This window comes from Tauraco erythrolophus, chromosome Z (assembly GCF_009769465.1).
Source record: "Tauraco erythrolophus isolate bTauEry1 chromosome Z, bTauEry1.pri, whole genome shotgun sequence".
Classification (NCBI taxonomy): Eukaryota; Metazoa; Chordata; class Aves; order Musophagiformes; family Musophagidae; genus Tauraco; species Tauraco erythrolophus.
In genome coordinates, this window is record NC_141496.1 from 15,294,125 (window position 1) to 15,311,426 (window position 17,302).

The 17,302-nt window shown below is 38.2% G+C and overlaps 1 protein-coding gene across 5 annotated transcripts in view; it reads left to right on the forward strand.

The window, feature by feature from the left end:
* The window catches only part of NIPBL (NIPBL cohesin loading factor), a 173,764-nt gene that overhangs the window by 69,076 nt on the left and 87,386 nt on the right, over positions 1–17,302 (forward strand). For all 5 annotated transcript variants that reach the window (XM_086629989.1, XM_086629990.1, XM_086629995.1 and 2 more), the window contains exons 3-7: positions 2,319–2,484; positions 3,641–3,771; positions 9,548–9,647; positions 11,277–11,428; positions 12,458–12,618. In XM_086629989.1, the coding sequence (XP_086486115.1) occupies positions 2,319–2,484; positions 3,641–3,771; positions 9,548–9,647; positions 11,277–11,428; positions 12,458–12,618 (710 nt within the window). The remainder of the gene's footprint in view (positions 1–2,318; positions 2,485–3,640; positions 3,772–9,547; positions 9,648–11,276; positions 11,429–12,457; positions 12,619–17,302) is intronic.

Sequence of the window (17,302 nt, forward strand, 5' to 3'; positions counted from 1 at the left end):
TAATAATGGATAATACATAAAATGAGAATAATATGTACAAATGAGTAATGCACAGTGTAATTGCTCACCACCCACTGACCAATGCCCATCCCGTTCCGAGTAGCAATCCTGAAACCATGAACTCCTGAAACCACAATCCCAGAAGAGCGAGAGCCCCGAAAAGAGATCCGAAGAGAAAGAGTGAGAGTGAGACCCAAACTTCCTGGCCAACCCTCATCTATATAATGATGTTGCATGATACGGAATATTGCATGGGCCAATTTAGGCTTCAGTCCTAGGTCTAAACTCAGTCATAAACTAGGAGTTCTGGTTCCATTGTTCTGGTCGTGCGACCCCCAGCCTGCCATGCACTTGCACACTGGCAAAACACGGGAAGCTGAAGAGTCTTTGATGTCTTGGCTAAAACTAAAACCACCAGTATGCTAGCAACATTCCTCTCATAACAAATCCCATACTAAATCCAAAACACAATGCTGTTCTAGCTACTAAAAAGGGACTAACTCTGTCCTAGCTGAAATCAGGACAGTGACTTTTGTTTGTAACTAGTTTTTTGACTTCTGGCATACGGTCTCCTCTTATCTGCGTAGCTCTGCCAGTCATCTGGACAAACCTTCTTATATGGGACGCTTCCTCGTAATGTCAGTAGACCTAAGAAAAGATAACCTGTGCCCCAGATCCCCTTACCAGCTGTCCCAGGGCTCTGAAGTCTCTCTTGATCACTCTTAGACTTAGTGTTGCAACTTCATCACCACCCACATGGAAGAGCAGTAATGGGTCACAGTCTGAGGGCTATACCAGGCTAGCAAGTTTCCTAGCAATGTCCTTAGCCTGGGCCCTAGGGAGGCAGGAGACTTCCCTAAGAGGAGGGTCTCCCTGGCATATTGGACCCTCTGTTCCACTCAGATGGGAGTTGCCTACAACTGTAATCCATCTTTTCTTCTTCATGGAGGTGGTCATGATATGGGGGGTAGGCCTTTCTGACCCTGGCGATATCTCTGATGTAGATGGACCATCAGCCACATCATCCTTTGATGGGCTTTCCACCTCCAGAGCCTCATACCTGTTGTGCAGAGGCACCTGGGGAGGCGAGGTGGGCAAGGAGGGGTTCACTTGCTGCCCCAAGCATGGACTTGCTTCCATTTATCACTGTCCTTTAGGCTACTGCCTTCTGCCTAGTGGGAGGAGGATACAGAATCTCCTTCATCTTGGGTTTTTTTTTTTGTGTCTCCTCCTGTTGCTGTCTCAGGTTGGGCAGAGCATGACACCACCAGTGTCTCTCTCTCTCACAGTCCCTGATTCTCTCTAATCTTTCCACTTCCTCTCTCAGCTCTGTGACCATGATTGTCCACCCCTGCTGTCCCGTACCAGGGAAAGGCTCAGGCACTCCGTGCAGCCCGAGACCCGGACAGCTGTGTGTTTCCGTGGGAGCTCTGTCTGCACTGCCACATCCCTCCAGCTGAGTGCAGGGGACTTGGCCTTCCGCGGGTGGACACCACAGCTGAGCACCCCGAGAGGGTGACAGCCACCAGCTGAGCTCCCCTCTGGAGCAAGGAGGATGACTGCGCCCTTCTCGCGCACCCTTCCTCACAAACCACTATGCTGTGCCCTGGCTGATGCGCCACGCGCTGTTTGCCTGCTCTGCTTGCCGCGCTCCTGGTCGCTAGTGCTCCCTGGGCTGATTTTTGTAGGGGTGGGGGTGACCGCCATTGCTGTGGTGGTTGTCCTGGTTTTGCTGAGATAGAATCATGGAGTTAATTTTCTGTTCAGAAAAGCTACATTTCTAAAGAACGCTGCATTTTTAAGAAGGCTACAGCACCTGGTTCATGGAGAAGAAAGTTGATAAGACACTTAGATTTAGTTTGTAGACAGCCATGGTACGTAGTAATTTTCAACTTGTTTCTAATGACCCAGATGTCCAAGAACCTAGGGGCGGCATGGCTGGTGTGACTGACACCTAAATTGGCAAATGGATATTCCATACCATATAGCATCATACTTAGTATAAATTGTAAAGTTTGTTGGAGACGGTCTCTCTTTCTCAATGGTCACTGTCCCTAGAGAGTCTTGCCTGTTGTTCTGCTCCCAAAGACCACATTCTCTCTCTTCCGGGACTGCGGTTTTGGAACTTCATTCCCCTCCTCAAGAGGGGAGGGCTCAGTGGGTAATAGAACAGCTGGCTATTGTTTAGCCTCAGATATAGCCTAAAGGTAGACACAAGTTCTCTTTCCTAATCACATGAAGGAGCAAGAAAGTGTCCATGTTTGTATGCTTGTGTTTCATGAAATGATTCTGAACTCCTTTCTGTTTTCTGGTAACAGTTTTGAACCAGCTGCCTCTTCCATCACCTTTACCTGCTACAACAACAAAAAGCCTGCTTTTCAATGGACGGATAGCTGAAGAGGTGAACTGCCTTCTGGCTTGCAGGGATGAAAACCTAGTTTCACAGCTTGTCCACAGTCTCAATCAGGTGTCAACAGATCACATGTATGTATTTTGAACTTCAACTATATCAGATCACCATCCTCATTCCTTGAAATAAAAATTAACTGGATTGAGAAGGATGTTTGTGAGAATCTGAAAATTAGAACATGCAAGATTTTGTTAGGCTTGCTTAGCAGAGGACTGCTGTATGAAGTCAAATGTTTCATTCAGAACGTTAATAGTTGTCCAGCATCCCTTATGCATAACTGTGGGGATTATTTTATCAATCTACTGCTTATTACCTTCATGCTATTTAGGAGTGCAGACTTCGTGGTGTTGATTGTGCAATACTCTTTTGTGTTTCACTTTGGTTAGTAAAGTACATAGACGTATTATATACCCAATATTACACTGAAAAATTTTTGAGATACCCATGTAAGACCCATGTCGATTCTGATTAGGTGTGGAACTTAAATATTTTAGTAATTGAACCAGCAACTATGCTAATGTATCCTTTTTTTGTTATTTTTTTCTTTTTTTTTTTTTAATTTTTCTCTGATGTTCTTTGAATTGTCTTATGTTGAGAACTCTGTCTTTTTCTTACATGTCGTAAGTAATTTTGCTCAAATGGAAGAAGCTTTTGAAAGTCCTCAAAGCAAACAATAAGTGAAAGCACAGATGTATTTATAAAAAATCCATTACATTTTTTTATGCTTCAGAGGGAATCCTGTGATGTCAAAGATATGCCAATTTCCCTTTTTAAAATGAAAGATTCTCAAAGCATTGGGTTGCAACCTGAATGTTACATATTCGCGCATATGTTATTTTCACTCCTACAGTAATACTTTCTTGGTGTTATCCCAAACTGTTCTTTTATGTAGAAGGTCACGCTATAAAAGTGGACATAAGAAACTTTTTGTAATAGTCTGAAGCTGACAGCCGCATATATGTAAGTGCTTAGTAACAGAAAATAATTTTGAAGACGGGTAGGAACATCTCTTCTGCCATTCCTTAAAGAAGAGAGGAAAAAAAATAGAGACAGGGAACAGTGCTTTGCAGACTTGGTTTTTTTCCTGTGTATTTTAACAGTAAATTGTCTTTTTTTATTTTGTTGGGTTTTTTTGTTTGTTTGTTTTTTGTTTGGTTTTTACTTGACTCATCATTTTTTATATTTTGAAAATGCATTTGCCTCTTTATTTGCTTACTTCCACAATTCCAGAGAGTTGAAAGATAACCTTGGCAGTGATGATCCAGAGGGAGATATACCAGTCTTGCTGCAGGCTATCCTGGCAAGGAATCCTAATGTTTTCAGGGAGAAAAGCATGCAAAACAGATACGGGGTACAAAGCGGTAAGGATTTTTGATTATTTATTGATTGCATTTTATGTTGTTCTGTAAGTTTAGAGGACTGATACTAACCACAAATATACATGGAGCACAATTGTCATATTTATGCCTTACCTTGTATTTGATAGTGATATAAAGCTATGTACCTTGACATCTTCTAAGAGCAATTTTGTTAGCATAAGCATGGAAGTAAAATATCTACCAGATATTTTTGTAGAAAATTTTTAATTTCACTACAAAGTTTAATCTCTAGGATGAGTGGATTGGATTTTATTTTAAAATAATTTGATTTTAATTTCTTTATGGCTAGCTTCATATATTTGTCTTGGTAAATAATTGAAGTTGGAAAAATATACCTTGATCTTACCAAAAATCTGTATAATTATAGTGTATCATTGTAGTGGTAGTCCTTAATAGTTCTGGAGTAAGGAATAAGGTTGAATGAACCACACGTAACAGCTCCTCCCTGCCATTCATTTCTTGTCTCAGTGATTTGTGATGCCCTACAGATTTTACTGTTTTCACAGCCAATTCTCTTCTGAGGTGTAGTGACATACACTTCTGGATAGCAAAGATGAAGAAGAAGAGAGACCAAGCAAAGGATTAATTGGATAGATACTAGTTGTAGATCTGGAGGCTTGCACCTGCAGTATGTTCTTTAAGTACCAAACTATGAAATGGGTAGGAGAATTTCCAGAGTTTCCACAATATAAGGATGAAGCTTTGCTAGCACTGTAAAGATACAGGTACAAGTGTTACTGGAGTCCACAGGGGACAGGAAGTGTAGGGTGGTTTTGGAGGGAAAAAATAATAAAATCAGGTGATTAGGTTCATTCACCTAGACTAGTGAGTAAAAACCCATACAGTGTTTGAAAAGAACTTGCTAAGTTTCTTGACAGAAGGCAGAGATTTTCTGGAATAAAAATGTGAAAGGCAGTACTAAATATTTGTAAGTTCATTGATGCGTATATCCTGAAATTTAATCTCTGAAAACAGTCTCCAGATCCTGTGTTTAGTGGTAGCTGTGGCAGAATATGACTTCACCAGCTGTGGGAAGAGTTGTGATTGGCAGGGCTGAGTGGTCTCACAAAAGACATACACTGGAATTAGTTTTCCACTATTTTGTAGAGTAAAATAATTTATGGAGGCATCGTTTTTGAAATTATCTGTTCCAGCAGAGGCTTTTGAAAGAAAGAAGGCAAAGCTAGTTAATGTCTTTTTAATTTTCGCTAATTCTGTACTTCACAGGGAGAAACACTTTTGCAGCTTGATCAAATAGGTGAAGAATAATCCTTAATGAAATAAAAGCACCTGTATCTTTAGTGAATGTGCTTTGGCCTATGCTTGAATGAAGGTATTAAAACAGAATGAAAAATAATTCAACATGGAACTTAAAAGAATAGTTGATGTTATTTTAATAAAGTTAACAAAGTAGTTTCAGAGAGCCAGAAGAGATCAGACTTTAAGACTCCCTTGAATATTTAATTATATTTTACATAGTTCTGAATACTTGTACAAGTGCAGGCATTGTGAAAGTAATGTGTGTGTAAGTGTGAAATCTGAAAACTGGAAAGAAGGGGGAAAGAGGAGAAAAGCATAGCGGTAGACAAAGTATTTTGAAAGGATGAAGGAATGAATGATGGGAAAAGCTAGGTGAAGCATGACTTTATTTTCAATGGAAAAAGGCCACATTCTTGCCTGGAAATAGGTGGATCTCTAAGCTAGGCGCTTGCAAATTGTGATAGCCTTATTGGCTGTTACTATGTCCCATTCAGATCTCCCAACACCGAGGGAGGCTATGCTGATGTGTTGGGGCAGAAGCAAAGGTTGGTTTTTTTCTGCTTTCTGAACAGATGCTCTGATCTCTGTAGGGTCATGATTTGTAGAACAATTGGTGGTTTGGTAGAGATCTTACGTAATGCATTTTGCTCTCTAGAAGAATGAAATTTAGGCTATTTTCTAATATTTCAAATTAATCTCTTCTGCTTTCATTACTGTCTTGCTTCTGAATATTGTCCTTCCGTCTTCGTTTGAGTCCAGCATTCAGTGAAGTCAGCGCTGGGTACTGTAACGCAGTATTTATAATACTCACAATTGAGAAGCAACAAAGGCAGCCCGACACTCTATTTACTAAGCCTGGGGTGGGTCTGTGCTCCTTGATCCTTTCAGTGTCAGTTCCAGCATTAGTATGGACAAAGTCCTAGTCTTCATTTCTGATGCAAGAACAGGAGGATCACCTGGCTAAAGAGTTACATTAAACATGGCATAAAATTCTTTGTTGAGCTCAGTTTGTCAGGAAATAAAGGCATCTTCAAAAAGCTAAATACTGTGTTTTGAATTCTTGTGAACATAAGGTAAAGCACAAGCAGAGTTTTGTGCTGGTGTTTTTTCCCAAGTTCACAGTGATCTGTAGTTCAGCACTAAGTTTAGAGCAGGAACTGTTTTTAGTTACTGTGAACAAATAGTGCAAGAAGGACATGTGGACGCTGTGGATACATGGAAGTGTCATGTGGACACTGCTTCGTTTTTGTGTCCTGAGCAGGCATGCCCCACCTTCCCCCCGCCCCCATTGCTGGCATATTTTGTTTCAGGTAACCTAGCAGCAGTGTTTGAACTCTTATTCCCTGTCTTTTGGTAACAGTCCCATTATCGAAACAGTCTTCAAACAGCTTAGATTTTTAGATTAGATTTTTAGTTAGATTTTTCAGACTGTTTTCTGTTACCAGGTTGTCTGAACAGATTTGAGTTACATCACCATGCAGTGTCAGGCCTAGCTTTGTACAGGGGCAAAATGGCAATTTTATTTTAGACCTTTTGCATCTCATGACATAGAAGGTTCTAGGTGCGTTCTTGTGACTACTTCTGTCTTGCATCTTGTAGTGTATGAGTGAAGTGGATTTCTTTATAATTATTTACATGAGATTAAGATATTATTTAGTATCAATTTTTTCCTCTTTTCCCTCTTAACATGTTGTCCTTGTGTTTAAGCAGTTATGTGTTGGAAGATCAGCTAAAATAGTATGTTGCAATATGTTAGTATTCATAGCATCGCTTAAGATTCAGAAAGAACTTAATATTCAATTTAAGCTATTTATCAGAACCTGTACGTTTTAAGGTCTTACTAAGATCTTAAGCATCTTTCCAAAAACATCAATTATTTGGATAATTTTTTAAATTTATACAAGAAGTCAAGTGCACATTTGCCTGTGAAAGGGAAAAAATTTGCAGACGTACACTTTCAATGAGTATGTGTATTTAACTGAGAAATCACCTCTCAGTGAGCAGTCCTAGCTTATGCATGTATGATGCTGTAATATAGTTTAATCATAAAAGACTGGTTCTGTGACCTTGAGCTGCGTTTTTATGTAGTGCATTCTTTGGCATTTAGTAGTTTATGCGTATCTATTTTTTCTAAACAAAAAAAATATAGACAAAACTGAGAGTAAGGAAACTCGTTCTGGTAATGTTACTACTAGGATGATGTTTTCTGAAACCTCAACTTTACTAACATCCAAAATTAAAGTGGCATTTAAAAGAAATTCTTAAATATTTAAGGTGTGGAAGTGCACAGTGGAGCCATAAATCTGCTGCTTAGTGATATCACAACAAAGTAAAAAATGTACAAGGAGGTATTTTAGTGCTAATACCCACGGACTAAGTTCAACTCCATTTTAGACTAAATGTTTGGAGCTTATTTTTACTTCTTTCTCATTACATCATTATCAGGCATACTTGTTATCTGTCTGGAAACTTTGGAGACACTTTTTTTTTTCTGTTGTTGTTTTGTTGTTGTTGTTTTTTGTTTGTTTGGGTTTTATTTGGTCGGTTTGTTTATTTCTTTTGTTATTCTTTTTCCTTTCTATTTTCTTTTAAGTTACCTAGATTGTGCCTCCTATGTCCTGCTCTCCCTTCAATAGAGATAGAGAAGTAAGAGCTATCCATCACAGAATAAGGTTTACGGTTTTTTTAAATGGAGTTAGAAATGGGTTAATTTATGTATTTTCTACCATTCTTTTAAACCAAAAGCTACCACATCTGTGGTTCAAAACGTATTTTAAATTTAGGGAGGAGAAAATAAACAGGTGTATTTTAAAAGTGCAATCTGTGCTTTAAGCATAAAATGAAACTTTGTCTGTATAGTTCGTGCTCGTACGGGCACGTTCTGTCAGCTTTCTATACGTGAATGTTAAGGGTGAGTAGTTTGATAAATTACTGTGCCTCGCTGCATTGAGAGTGGCAGGGAGAGGAGAGCAGGCAGTGGGCGCACTGGGTGCTGCCAGCAGCACAAACCCCCTGTAGTTTCCTCCTCGCTTGCCTCTGTGCAAGGAACCAGTGTCCATTTAAACAAATTTTGCAGGAGTTGAGGAGTCTCCTTCTGTTACTCGAGTCAGTGAAATGTTCTCTGCGTTGAAGTATGGAAGTCTCTGATGCTTTTTCAGCGCAAGGAGACTTTCGATGGGGGACTTTCACTCCTGCTCTGGGCTAGTTTTTGTGTGCTAATGTACGCGGAATGCAGCACTTGACACCTACCCGGAGGTAGTAACGGCTGCATTCCTGGGGGATTATCACATCTCTCCTCTCTGAGGAGAGGGAAGGAGAAAAAACGGTGACAGGAAAGATTTCTGAAACTAGTTTTGTTTGTGCGAACGTTGCAGTAATTGAAATTGGTGATAGCAATTAAAGCTCCCAGACACTCTGGATTGGGGACTTGTGTCCTGTCAGCCTTCTCTCTAACCTTTGGTGTAAAATGTTTGTACTACTGATGTGCTTGTAGCCACGGCTGTGGATCACTTGCTGTGGCTTCCCAAGCTGCAGCATGTATGTGAATTCTGACACTGTTTTCCGGTTACATACTGTTGTTAGGGAATTCTTTATACCCCTATCGAAGAGAGGGGAAAAAAGATTCCTTTAAATTCTCCCCAATAATGATGCGAGTTAGACTAGAATAGAGTATTTCTTTTGGAAATGACCAACAATGATTATTTAGTCCGACTGCCTGACCAATTCAGGGCTAACTGAAAGTTCAAGCAAATTACTAAGAGCATTGTCCAAATGCCTCTTAAATGAATTAGTTTCAAGTACATCGGCACTTGTGGCTTGCCAGCTAGTACAGCTTCTGAATTTCCAGAGCGTGACTGTGAGGATCTACAGGCTGTGGGAGCCTGCAGTTGGATTATTGGTTCTGCTTTGCAATTGAAAGATTTCAGCACCTTCTTTGATAACGTTCCTTATAAGCGTAGTGGAGGTGCAATACAAAGCTTTTGTCCCTGGGTAGAAAGGAACCACTAAGGTATGATGGGAGCAGTGAGAATATGTTGCAGCACTCAGCTTGAGATGATTGTTTGCTGTACTTGCTTTAAAAATGGGAGATAAGTTTTGTGTTCTTCTGACTTGTGAAGTTTCCAAATCTTTTACTTATTGGCTCAGTGAGCACTGTACATACCAGCCTGGACTGTAGAATATATGTCCTGTTATAAAATATTTCTATTTACTGGTAGGTTTTGGCTTGAGATGCTCTAAGGAATAGACGAAGGAACTACCGCAAATATTAATAACTCAAGTACACTGCTTTAGGGAACACTTTTTTATGTCGTGATGTAAAAAGGAAATCTTACATGGAATCGATAATTTCTAATGTTTTCTAACAGTTGTGGATAGATGATGTTAATGTCTTTAGTAAAGTTTATAATCTCTTTTAATGTAGTAATTTCTGAAATGAGAGACTTCATTGAATAAAAGGAAGTATGTGTAAAGTAATGCTGCTATCTTATTTTAATAGGGATGATGATGTCGCAGTTTAATATTTCTCAGAATTCCATGCGTGGTAGTCCTGCATCTTCCAATTATCAACAAACCACTATCTCACATAGCCCTTCCAGGTAACGCTTTCTTAAAAACGGGGTGGGAGGGGCAGCAAACTACAAATTCTTCCTAGAGTGACAGTCAATTCTTGTTGTAAGTATGCGAGTGGAAGGTGATCAGTGTCAAGACAAATTTTGCATTTGTTTGACAGCAAGATGAGTTTCTTCAGCTGGCAAAGAAACATCTTTTGTCAGTGAATTAATCGTTGTACTCTAAGGATTATTTATGATTCTCTGCTCTCTTTCCCTCCCATAATTTTGGCAAACTTTCTTTGCTGCATAAGGAGTCTCCCTGCCTCCTGCCACCCCTATAGCTGTTTGCTGCCTGTGGCAGAGGCTGAGACTGGTGGCAGAAGGATAGGAGAGAAGAGGCTAATGTGTTCCAGTATGTATAACAGTACCAGTGTGACAGAAAACTGGGAAAGAAGGCTTGTAAAAGCATGGAGTACTTCTGTTAACAGTTACACAAAAGGCCACTCAGAGGACGATAGGCCCAGTAGTTTGGCCAGTCTTCCAGCAGCATCCTTGTCAACTTTCTGGTTCTTTGAAATTTGAGTGTTGGCAAGTAGCGTGTACCTATAATCCATGTCTTTTATTGATATAGTAAAGTACCCTGGACTAGAGGAAAGAGTTCTGCATGTAGTTTCTACCCAGTTACTGGGCTTTGACATATTTAATCTTCAGATATTAGATATCATTATTAAAATAAACTTAACTCCCATTTCACTTCAAGTTATTGTAATTGCTTAGGCAAATGAAATGCTCTGTATCTGCACAAAATCCAGTACACTTTGTTACTTTTATATCTAAAAAGTTTTTTGAATTGTGAATATTACAATTAGTATTACAGAGTCTTCTCAAAATCCTTGCAAAGTCTTTCTGTTAAATACTTTGCTATTTCTTCCTATGGAAGCTTACCTTTGTAGAGCTGCTATCTAGAACCGAAGGTTGTGGAAGTATGTAATATACTTTCTGAAGTATTTATTTGGTTTATTTTTATTTTGAAAAGCTCGTATAAGAATGTACATTGTAATGTGCTTGTATTATTGTTGCAAGCCTATTATTTTTGTGGCTTCATATCAGTAGGATTAGTCTAAGATATAGCCAGTGGAAGACTAAGTTCTTCTATTCAGTGGACTTTGGGTCAGATCCTACCTAACTGCCTGTCACATTCATATATCTTTGCAGTATGGTTCTGTTAGATGAAGTTCTTTGAAATCTTACTGGAAAATCATATTTAGAGTAGATGGCTCCTTTTTAATCCTGGTAAGCTAGTTGTTAGTTGAAACTTAGTTGTCACTTTCATTCAGACTTGTAGGACTAACTTTGGGAAATTGCAGATCTTATTTTAGTGTGTATTTGTGTCATTGTTTCGTTTCCCTAGGTGGAGGTTTTACAAATTATTTTTATTCTCTCCTTTACTTTTACTAATGCAGTAGCTCAGCTGTGACTCTTAAGTAATAATTGAAGTTGGGAAGGTATCAATAGCTTAAAATACTGCTTTTGAGGGAGATTCTTGATTGCATTGGAATGTTGTATCTTAAACAAGTTGTAGTGTTCTGAATTTATGATAGTCCAAAAGAAATAATAAATTTGTCTGATTTGCTCTTCCAACTTTTAAAAACTTTTTTTAAATTTTATTTTTAGCCGGTTTGTGCCACCACAGACAAGCTCTGGTAACAGATTTTTGGCACAACAGAACAGTCCAGTGCCTAGTCCATATGCTCCTCAAAGCCCTGCAGGATACATGCCATATTCACATCCTCCAAGTTATACACCACATCCTCAGATGCAGCAAGGTAAGTCTGTGAAGTTTAGTTTACTCTTGTATCTCCTCTTAGCCTTACCTTCATATGCATGGTTCACGGCTTCCTGAATTCTTTAATGCAAATCTTTGAGTTGGCAGGTATGTTTAAGCTTTACCTTCCTGACTTAACAGAGTGATAGTATATACTTTATTTTAAAAAATAAAAGGGAAGAAGAAAGGTAGAACACATGTTTATGTTGCATTTGTCCCCTGCGTGCACGCATTTTGCATAGTTGTCATGTATACATGACAATAGAAACAATCAAAACAAACCAACAACTTTTGTTTGTTAGCTGTGGCCATCATTTATCTGTACTAGCAAAACCCTCTTTTTTTGCAAATGTGACTTAAGTTTTGCTGCCAGCTTATTTTAGCCTTATCAAACCTTTGTAGACTCGGCTAGATTAACTAGGTTGACTAGGATTATGCTCAAGGTAGGCATGTAACTGGCACAGATGACTTGCAGAACAAATGAATATCTTTGTTCTTCCCTTTTCTAAAAACAATCTTGAACAACATGAATACTGTTAAAGATCTGTTTTTTTATTGGTAAGTAGAATTCTTATGGGATTCTTTTAAATCATTTGTGCATAAAGTTTAGCATTACACTTAGAATATATATAGCTGTTCTGTCTGTAACGTTGTGTATCTCAGGAATACATTGGAAGCTACTAAAGGTAGTGAAAGCAAACTATATAGAGGAAAATAAAGTTTTTATAACCAGTAAGAATGTGATACTGACTGTAATTACAATAGATGTGAAGAGAAACTTGGCTAATCTGTACATAGAATCCCGGTTTTAAATCCTCTTGAGAATTAAAGTCTTAGGTATCTAATTTTATTCAAGGTATTTGTGGCAAAAGGACTCAGTCAAAAAGTTGGGTTCTTGTTTAGATTCCAGACCTTTTGAATCCAACTCATTAATATTTTCACCACTATTACAGTGTTTTCTTTGAAACTTTTTGAGAGTTTATGAATGTGTGAATATATGCATATGACCGTTTATATTTTTGTATTTCAGCTTCAGTATCCAGTCCCATTGTCACAGCTGGGATGAGGAATCTCCATGAAAATAAAGTTTCGAGTCAGTTGTCTGGAAATTCTGCTAATCATCATGCTGATAATTCTAGACATGGCTCAAATGAAGACTACCTACAGATGGTGCACAGACTGAGTAGTGATGTATGTTACCTAAATCAGTTTATTATGTTAAAGTATATATTTACTATGATAAAGCAAGTATGTGTTTAGCTGCCGTAGAAGTCAGATATTTTACTATCTTGGTCTTGATATGTAAAACCACTGAAAATATATTTTGATTTCAGATGTGTACGCTCAACCGTGCAACTTTAATGTGTGAGATTAAATTTTTTCCAGATATCTCCTTTGGAACAGTTTGTAACATTCATTCTTGTGAAATTAGGAAAAGTAAAAAGTCTTGACGTGTGAGTTAGTTTTAGAGAAATGATAGAGTGTCTCTACAGTTACTGTAGCAACATGTTTATGCAAACAATACTAGGTTCTAAATAGGTGTGTAGTTAATTTGTCTCTCTGAAGATTCCTGCAACTGTCAATTAGACTTGGTGGCATATTTGAATAACCTACTGGATAATATAGTAGTGTTGTCAAAGGCAGGAATTGCTATGCAGATTTTTTCTTACTGGTCTATTTTGTGCTTTTATGGCCTGATTTATAACAAGTTTTCCCTTACTGACTGTATTTCATGTCGGAGAAATTCCTTCTGAAATGATGAATCTAAAGGAAAAAAAAAAGAAGTTTCTTCCACGTTTTTTTGAACTATTGTTTGATTTTCTTCTTAATGAGCATCTCATCCTCTGCATGAAGCTTGTTGGGATGGTTCTTTAAAAGTTTGGCACACAGTCTCTTCACAGCTCTTGAAAGGAGAGCACTTAAATTTTGATTTTATTTTTTTATCAAAACCTAGTGGCAAGCAGGCTGCTGCTTTTTTGTTTGTTTCTCCCCTTTTTTTGGGGGGGGTGTGTGTGTGATGATCGTGTATGTTTTATTTAGCTTACAAAAACCATGGACTACTCTTGTCTTCCTAAACTAGCTCGTGGAAGCAAAGTGTTGTATTGAACAAGTGTTCTATTAGCACCAGGCACCCTAAATCACTTGTCAGGATTAATACAGTAGAAGTCCGAGAGAGTCATTATTAGTTTTATTAGTTGAAAACAAGTGAGTGTTGTAATGAAGCAATCTGTCATGATACACAATCGTCAGATGTTTTTCTCAGGTTCTAGTTCAGCAATGCAAATTCTTCAAAATAGGAAGCTCTTGGCATTAAATGTGTGCATATCCCCCAACTATGTTAAAGGTACACTATCAAGAGAACTTTGTTTTTTTGTAAGCAGGATTTTTTTTTTTTAAACTTTAATACTAGTATAAGTTACTTCATGATTTTAAAAGAGGAAGTGTTTAAAAATATTCATCTCTAATTTTGTGATCCAAGCAATGCATCCACATCCTAGTTCGTGAAAACTTAGAAATGAAACTCTTTCAAAACAGACAGATTATGAAAATATGAGGTGTACCTCTTTGGTTGGTTTAATAGGAGAAACACTAAACGTAAAAAGTAGTAAACGTTGCAAACTTGCACTTTTATCCATTTGTGCGTTTGCTTAATGGACCATATGTGTTACATTTATTTTATTTGTAATTATACCTTTAAAAGCTGCATTTAGTAACTTTCATGCAGAAAACAGTTTGAAGAATTTGGATTAATTAAAGTTTTGCATCTATGTATGAATAATAAGCTTAATCATAATGTCGCAGCCTTTGTGGAAGCAGTGTGACCTTGGCAAATATTGTTATGATTGAGGATTATTACATAGTAAAACTTAAAAACTACAATAATTTTAAATTCTTTTTCTTAGGTTAGGATTTTATTACTTTAAAAAATGTGAATAGTTATGAGATATTGTTTATTTGCAATATATAAGTCTACAAAATCAGCAAGTACACCGCTGAAGGCTCACTAAACGTACACTCAATTTAAGGATGATTTTTTGGTAAACTTGAGAGCATTCCTATAATACAAGTTTGTGCTTACATATCACCATTTGATGAAGATCTGAACTAGGAAACTCTAAATAAGCACTTCTTAAAATTTGGCTGTTATGGATAGGAATGGCATGTGTCATCTATAGTCATCTACCTAGTTAGTCTGTTTAGTTAATTTTAAAAAAGTCGCTTTTGCCTTTGTTCCTGGCAGTTATGGGTAGAGGACATCTCCTGTACTAAGTGTGTACCAGGACTTGGGAGTACTGGTGGACGAGAAGCTCAATATGAGCCGGCAATGTGCTCTTGCGGCCCAGAAGGCCAACCGCGTCCTGGGCTGCATCAAGAGGAGCGTGGCCAGCAGGTCGAGAGAGGTGATTCTCCCCCTCTACTCTGCCCTCGTGAGACCTCACCTGGAGTATCGCGTCCAGTTCTGGAGTTCCCAACATAAGAAGGACATGGACCAGTTGGAGAGGGTCCAGAGGAGGGCCACGAAGATGATAAGAGGGCTGGAGCACCTTTCCTATGAGGACAGGCTGAAAGAGTTGGGGCTGTTCAGCCTGGAGAAGAGGAGGCTCCGGGGTGACCTTATAGCGGTCTTCCAGTACCTCAAGAGGGCCTACAAGAAAGATGGGGAGAGGCTGTTCAGGAGGGCCAGTTGTGATAGGACAAGGGGTAATGGTTTTAAAATAGAGGGAGGTAGATTCAGGTTGGATATTAGGAAAAAATTTTTTACCACGAGAGTTGTAGAACACTGGAACAGGTTGCCCAGAGAGGTGGTGGATGCTCCATCCCTGGAGACGTTCAAGGCCAGGTTGGATGAGGCCCTGAGCAACCTGATCTAGTTGGAGATATCCCTGTTCCTTGCAGGGGGGTTGGACTAGATGACCTTTGAAGGTCCCTTCCAGCCCTAACGATTCTATGATTCTATGGTAATATAACATATATGCTAAAAAATTACTAAGCTTTTTTTTCCACTATTTTGTTGTTTTTTTTTTTTTTTTTTAAATGTACTACAGGTCAAAAGTAAGTCAGGTTTGAAAAAAGTCAGCTCCATAATTTCAGTGTAGTAGATAAATGAGTAACTCATTAGGAAATTAATTCAGTTTGACTTAAAAAATGTATGATTTTAAGATACAGTTCTTTTTGTTGCATTGGATCTGAATGATAGATTTCTTTGCACATGAGGCAACAACTCTTTCTGCAAGCGCTGTTGCAAAAATAAATGTAATTAATAGCACAGTGTGAGTTCTAAATTCATTGTGCTGTGGGAGGAAAAAAAAGGTCTAGCAGAATTGTTTTCTAAGTGCCCATGGATGGTGAAACTGATGAAATCTGTTTTCTTACAGAGTTATATACTTGACTTGTAAACAGCTTCAGTCCATAAATTTCAAACTCTTTCCTTTTCCCTAAGCAGTGTCAACTACACCTTCACAAGGCGTAACATGTACACTGTCTAGTCGAAAGCTATGGATGTGGAAACTGGCTGTTTGGCTGTTGTCAGAGGCAGTGCGTACTTGCCCATCTGTGCAAGCTTCCATCTGCTTGAAATGCTGATTTAGCTTTCTAACTTACTACTGGCTGCTGATTTTTTTTCATACAGACATGTAAAAATGTAGTTACAGTTGAGCCTTCTAATATTCTATTAATTGCATTGAAATTGGTCAAAAGGATAAGAGGTATTTATCAGACGTAATTCAGGTTTGGGGGAAAAAAAATTGTGTGAAAGAACTGCGTGTATTCCGATACCTTAATAGGAGCCACGTTAGAATATTAGCTACGGAAATGACCGTTTTAAGTAGGAAACGTATTAAAATTTAGCCTTAGAACTTTTTTTGAAGACCTACTTTGTATGACTTCACTCTTTAAAAGAACGGACTTTTTGCAGTTTATTGATAGTTATAGAAACTGCCTCTTCATACATATAAAGGGTTTCAATTTGTTCTTTCCCAAAACATTTCCATAGATGTTGTATAAAAAACGGTGCTAAAATCGGGAAATGCTGTTCTGTAGTAAATCTAGCTAGGGCACTGAGCGAATGAGTGTTCTGATGACCAGCAGAGGGCTCCATGAAAGCAATAAAAAACCCCTGTAGAACATTAAATGGGAATTTGAATAGTGGGTTTCATACTTACTTTTAAGATAGTGTGGGAGTCAAAAGGATAGGATAGAGTGTGGACATCATTACATTGTAATTAATATTCTATTATAAAGTTTGTCAGAAATTATGAATTCCATTGAAGCAGGTTGTTCTGTGGAAAACTGAGAAGAGAGTAGAGCTTGTTTGCCATGTTGGGGAAGTGCTTCATATTGCCATTGAGCAATTTCCTATCTAGCTGCTGAGACAGGCAAATGGCAAGCTGAAATCACTCCAGGTGTGTTTTACACGGACTGTCTCAGCTGCTGCAATGGGAGCACTAGGGATTTTGTTCAGTGTGTATGATGATGTGTGTATGCTGGAGGATATAAATACAAAGTGTTAATTTGTTTAACTGTAAAATTAAGACGTTATTCAGAAGCTTTGAAGGTAGGTTAAGTGAAAAAATGGTGAGTTTGTTTTAAAAATCCACATTTTATGCTCAATTTCTTTCAGCTGGTGTTGTATAGAGGTCATGTATCTGCTTGTCAGCTCTTTACTATAAGTGCTTGTAACAAAAAAGTTCTAAATGGAATCTTAGTGTAAACCAAAAGTGCTTATTTAGCTAGAAGACGTGTACATAGATTTATTTTTATGTGCCTGTTTTGGTTTTAAATTCTTCTTATGGTTGGTTGTGCTTTGGAATATTGTCTATATATAGTAGTCTAATAGTCTAAATTACAAAGACTTCTATGTAAATAGGTGTTTTAC